General features: G+C 34.2%; 1 protein-coding gene across 2 annotated transcripts in view; it reads right to left on the reverse strand.

Moving 5' to 3' along the window:
* Positions 1 to 6,453, reverse strand: part of PEX1 (peroxisomal biogenesis factor 1) — a 145,399-nt gene that overhangs the window by 72,705 nt on the left and 66,241 nt on the right. For both annotated transcript variants that reach the window (XM_053714039.1, XM_053714038.1), the window contains exons 9-14: positions 5,395 to 5,483; positions 4,619 to 4,751; positions 4,435 to 4,531; positions 4,069 to 4,239; positions 1,099 to 1,253; positions 763 to 952 (exon numbers count right to left, since the gene is read on the reverse strand). In XM_053714039.1, the coding sequence (XP_053570014.1) occupies positions 763 to 952; positions 1,099 to 1,253; positions 4,069 to 4,239; positions 4,435 to 4,531; positions 4,619 to 4,751; positions 5,395 to 5,483 (835 nt within the window). The remainder of the gene's footprint in view (positions 1 to 762; positions 953 to 1,098; positions 1,254 to 4,068; positions 4,240 to 4,434; positions 4,532 to 4,618; positions 4,752 to 5,394; positions 5,484 to 6,453) is intronic.

The raw sequence follows: 6,453 nt of genomic DNA on the forward strand, positions 1-6,453 counted from the left end.
TTTGGTAGAAAAGTACTTCAGGCAGCTGTTTCAGTTTGAATCTTCTGCTTATATTTTCAGTTTTTTTCATTATAAAATTTAAATTATTTTGGGTGTGGATTATTTTTCAGCGGAATTGGCTGTCTTTATTTTATCCCTCCCTCTCTAGTGACTCTTGCGTGGAAAGATCCACATCTTGGGTAGTCATTATCCCATACGTCACTAGCTCATGGACTCTTGCTAATTACATGAAAGAAAACATAATTTATGTAAGAACTTACCTGATAAATTCATTTCTTTCATATTAGCAAGAGTCCATGAGGCCCACCCTTTTTGTGGTGGTTATGATTTTTTTGTATAAAGCACAATTATTCCAATTCCTTATTTTTTATGCTTTCGCACTTTTTTCTTATCACCCCACTTCTTGGCTATTCGTTAAACTGATTTGTGGGTGTGGTGAGGGGTGTATTTGTAGGCATTTTGAGGTTTGGGAAACTTTGCCCCTCCTGGTAGGAATGTATATCCCATACGTCACTAGCTCATGGACTCTTGTTAATATGAAAGAAATGAATTTATCAGGTAAGTTCTTACATAAATTAGTTTTTAGGAGGCTTTAACTTCTGAACAACAAACTGATCGCAGTATCATCCCAGTCCACAAAATATACTGCAAATATTTTTGAATTCATTGAATGAATGATGCGAAGGAGAGGGGTACAGGAATTCATCATTTTAAAGTGTTCTAATGTAATAAGAAAAATATGATAACGTTTAAAACATCTACCTTCTTTTTTTATTGTTTTTCTTGCTGAAACACTATTTTCAATTGCTCGTTCAACGAGTATGGTAAAATCTCTTGCAACAAAACCTTCTGTCTCCTTTGCAAGAACATCCAGGTCGAGGCCTTTAAAGTGAGCAATGTTGGTATTCAGTCTGTTTTGAATTATACACCGCAGCATTTCAGATCTTTGCTCCTAAAATAAAATAAAAAAATAGACGTTTGTGACTATCTGAACAAGACCTTTTTATACAGGTCCACTAAAAGTATGAAAAATGACATGTTTACACATATAGCCTCATCAAACCGTAGCAAATTTATGTATATTTTTATTATAGCTACCTGAGATGGTGACTGAATGGATTTAAGGCACTGAAAAAGATGTGTTCCTTGCACCGAAACTAGAAGTGGATTCAAGGAATGCTCAGACTGGCAAGTAGCAATCACAGCAATATGAGTGTCCATGGTAATGATATTTTTCATCAGATCTTTCAGTGCTACAAAACAGTTACAAAAGATTAAGCCCTTTTTTTAACTGTTTATTAATACACCAGAAATATAGAGATATTATACATCATAAAATCCACAAGATTAAATTAACTAAACATGTCATATAGCAAGGAACGGACTGGAGGCATGTATATGAAAAATTATGACATTCAACAGAAAAGTAGTACAATTTCGCAAAAGAAGTCAATAACTTTCATGACCTATATGAAGTCATGGCCTTCCAAACTATAAAAATGTAAGAGAAAATGGTAAAAGGAAAATTATTATAACAAGGCCATTTTTGCATCACAACTTATTTAATCTCTTGCCATAAATAGATAAGCCTATATAAATATAACAAACCCAATTAAAGTATTTACAGTTATTTATCAGCATACATGAAACTAGCATTATTCAAGTACATAAGAAGAAAATACACTTGACATGAGGCATTATAGCATGCACAACTTAAACCAATAGATTATAAAAGACTCACTAATGTTATTGGTAAAACTCATTTGCCCAAGATTAATAAGACCACAAGTGGAGATCGGGCACGTAATCATGGGGATAAACCATCTTACCTTAAAAGATATTTATAGAAGGGGGAGCTTTTAGGCACCATCAATAAGGCTGTTCTATCCTGGGTGGGTTTGCCATGGGAGTAGGTCACTAAAATAAAAGGAAGAAAAGGTGCCTTATGGTGCAGTAATCAACCAAACATAGGGGAACAATAGGAAACAGGAAGCACCTATCTGATGCTGTAGGAGCATGCTGGGTCCTCTCAGTTGCCCACCAAACTGACCACTGGCTCTCTCAGGTGCTGGATGCTCCTTTGAAACTGGAATATGCAGCATGCATTATGACTGGATATGTTTTTTTTGTTGTTGTTTTTTTTTTTTTTTTTTTTAAATTAAGGGAAAGAACTCCCTTAAATGGGAGAAATAACACCAGTAATGAGGCCATTTCATCAGGCTTATAAAATAATAATCCTGGTTATAATACGTTTGGATATACCATATTGTGTCATTGTGTTTGGTTGATTACTGCACCACGAGGCACATTTTCTTCCTTTTATTTTTATGGATTAAACAATATTGGGCATAACGTTGTAATCCCAAAAGCTGCACCTCACCATTTGGATCTTCATAAAGATCACTCCTCTGGAGCAGTGGTTTTCAGACTTCACACTTGGCAATGCAAATGTTTCTCGATGCACGTGTGTGTCCTTAATGCTTGACTCTTATGCAATAAGATGTACATTTAGAGTACTGTACAGCTTACAAATTACCATATTCAAAGTCTATTACAACATAAAGTTTTAACAGTGAGATGTGACAGAGGTAAAACATTTCTGCAACAAGCTCGGCAATGAAACTGCTGACTTCCAGTGCTATGTCAGAGACTTTTGTTACAACTATACTTGCTTTATGTTCTGGTCTCACAAACAGAAGATTAACTGTACATATTTGACAGTGATGAATGCTTAGTGCGAGATGTCTTTTGACCTTATATGGTACTTTTTAGAAGTATATCACCACAAAAAAGGCATAACAGAAATGGGCATGAAGAACAGCCTGTCTATGACAATCTAAATTGCAAATAATTGTCACTATATGGTCCGTTCAGTGTCTTAAACTTCATTCACTCAACAAAGCCTTAAGCCAACATTGCACCTCGTGCAAGCACACCATTTATATTAATCATATATGATTCTAGATCAGGCTCTCACACCACCCAACCATAACCAATCATGTTAGCCCAAACAACCCAGCTACTTGATGACATAATCATTGTTGTATTACTGGTGGTCAAATGGTGGCACTTAGTTTATCATTTGCAGCAAAATAAACCAATGTTACACAAATATTAGGCTGGTGAAAGTTTTTATACCAATATAAAAACTGTATAATTGGGAAAATGGTTGTTGTAATCTGGATGCAAATATTGTTTACTCTTGTGGCACAACTTTTGCATAAAAGTGCTCTGGAAAATCAAGGCCATTCCAGTCAACCTGGCCAAAATCAGTAGATCCACACATGGCCTCCTGGAACAGGTAAATATAAAACATATCTTGTAAAGTGAATCATATCAAAGCTTAAAAAGGTATTAAGAAGGGCTGATCAATATTTCTATGCAGTGACAAAAAGTCACTTCATACACTGGAATCTTCCATAAATATAAATATAAAATATGCCGTCATGTTCTTAGGGTTTCACACAACAGCAAAGCTCAAAAGAAACAATTCAGGATCTGAGGATCTGAGGATGTAGAGTCTATAAATGCGTCAGGTAGGGCAATTTGACCTTGTAATTCTTCTTCTATCGCTACAAAAAAGGAATCATAGTAAAATGTGCAACCAAAAAAATCCTCTGACACAACCTATCCTGTGTTTAGTCCAGATTGATACGATGATAAAGCACCTAGATTATGGTAATTTAATCGAACTGTTAATTTGTATAGTGCAGCTACAAATATATCTATAGTACTTATCACGTATTATATCTTCACCATCACTAATAAATTTTATGAGAATGATAGGTGTCTGTATAATACTTTAAAAAATAAAAGTAGCAAAACACAAAAATGAACAAAGCCCAAGTTTTAATCTCTCATCATTCAGACAGAGCACATTTCCATGACAGTGAAAAAACCTTAACCTTAGATCTGTTAAGATTTACCAATACTAAAAGGGTTATCAAAAATGATTAATTTTTCATTCTGATAACAAAAAGAATGTTTGTTATATGTGAGATTCCAGCTGTTATGAAAGTCAAAGGGATAAGAATAAAAAATAATCCTCATGAGTCTAAGGTGAGTTACCGTGTGCAATGTGCTTGCTTTGGGCTGCTTCAGGACTTCGCTCTAATTCTGGTGTAGGAGGAACTCCAGCGATCTGATCTAAGTCGTCCAGCAGTAGAATAGATGGCTGCCTCCAGGATGCCTCCGCGAAGCCATCTTCCAGAGTCTGCTGTATTTTGTCTAATGTCTTCCCTAAAAAACAATTCACATTTAAATAATTAAGTGCATATTTCCTTTGCATCTTATAGTCACAAACCATATCTGATACAATGACACAATGTATTACAGACTTATAGCATTAAAATTAAATTAAAAACAAACATTCACTCATCAGAAACAATAGGAGTTGTGGGAACAAAATGTAATTTTTCTTTTTTTATAGGTTACCTTTCAATGATTTGCAATCGATTTGTTCTATGTAAGCATCCAGCTTTCCAAAGGCTTCTTTACATACTGCCTTTGCAAAGGTCGATTTTCCACTTCCCTACAAAACAAAAATATACAAATTTGTAAAATATTGATCCACAGCCAAATAAAAACATGTATCATGTTAAATAAAACTCACGGTTACCTTTGCACCACAAATGAGGATTGCCCCGCTGCGCAGTCCTGAAGCAGATGCACTTAATTGCCTGGATAGTGGGTGTCCCATAAGGCAATGCTCAATGTGCTCATAGCAAGATACTGCTAAAGCAGAAACACCCCTGTAGCAAAATATAATTTATCAAAAATGTAGTTATTTATAATGACAATCCTATCCATATTACTAAAGCATGTGTCACATCATTTGTGGGGAATTGTCTATATTTCTATAATAATTATAAGAAGGGATTATTACATCCACATACAAGAGGATTCATTTATTCAGGGAGTTCAAATTTGGAGATACCATTTACTGAGGTACAGGCCACGATCCCATTTATTAGAGACAAATTGTACACATCTAAACTCCAAGGTTTCCGGCTGCTGAGTACGTAGAAGCAAAACCTTTGAACCTTTTGCAGCTTGTTAATGTTTTAAGAAATCTATTATATATTTTTCATAATTGAGCCCTCATTACTGCATAAATATATTAGTTGTATTCATAATACTACACCTGTCAGAATTTAGTAATTATTAATTAGGGTGAAATATTAATATTTGGTAATAATTGTATTATTGTTATTAATTATTAATATTCATAAACATCATAAAACACATGAAATGTCAATAAATCAGATTACATTGATATCTATTTTTTTATTTCATCACTTTCTTTTGCTCATCTTAAACTCAAGACAAATACAAAACATTTCTTTTTAAACATTATCTTAAATACCAGTTGATGCTTATTTACTTCACACGTACCCTAACTTGCACATTTCTAAATAAGAGAGATTTTGATCAAGCTGCGCATGTCCTTGTTCTTCTTCTGATGAAACAGATTCACAGAGCACCTAAAAAAGTAAACAAATACTCATGCATAGATCTGAGTACAAAATGCTAGAAAGAAGCTGATTTATACACTAAAATCCAAAGGATAAAAAGGTTAACATTGTAATGTGCATGGTGCAATTCAATTTTAAATAAAGGCATTTATGCAATATAACAAAAATATTTACAGCAAAAGTCATTACTGTTTTTTAGAGGCATATGCACATGTTGTGACAGCACGTGCACTAGAATTATACCCCCACACCTTCCCAGAGAATCAGCAGTCATGGTGTGTGGATCCTGATCCTCTAGTCATTTGTAGCATATGTGCATATGCCACAGTAACAACTTTTACTAGAAGCATTTTATGCTAATGGATGTATGTTGCAAACATGGTTCTATTTAAAACTGAAATGCACCCATGCAGATTTGAACTCTTTATCCCTTTAATTTTAGTAGATGTGTAGCTGTACGCATGAACAAAACGGTGGGTAGTAAATTTAATAAAAAGTCAATTGACCAAAAGCAGTGAAATGTTACAAATGCATATGTGATAATATTTTCCAGAATGCCTAAACTTAGTAACATTTTAATGTCATCGATTCTGTGACAAGGCTGAATAACTCAATAGCCACCACGTAAAGAAAAACTACTAAAATTATATTGTGGTTAAATTTTGTTGATTTATAGAGGATGACAACTTTTAGCATCATCATCAAAATTAAAAGGCACATTAAAAACAACTTTTAATTCATCATAAAAGGGCTAGATTAGAAGTGGCATGTTAACAGTTATGTGCAAGCAATAAGCTCTTTGCATGCGTCAAGTTTTCCGCTCGTATTACAATTTGAAAGTAAACACGATCGCTTGAGTGCAATTGAAGATAATACGCGTCGAGTTAGCGTGACCTCAGAGCTCAGGTTAACTGCTTTGCGAAACAAAAAAGTGTCACAAAACGCATCAAAAATACAATACAAAGTTCAGTTACATTCA

This window comes from Bombina bombina, chromosome 5 (assembly GCF_027579735.1).
Source record: "Bombina bombina isolate aBomBom1 chromosome 5, aBomBom1.pri, whole genome shotgun sequence".
Lineage (NCBI taxonomy): Eukaryota > Metazoa > Chordata > Amphibia > Anura > Bombinatoridae > Bombina > Bombina bombina.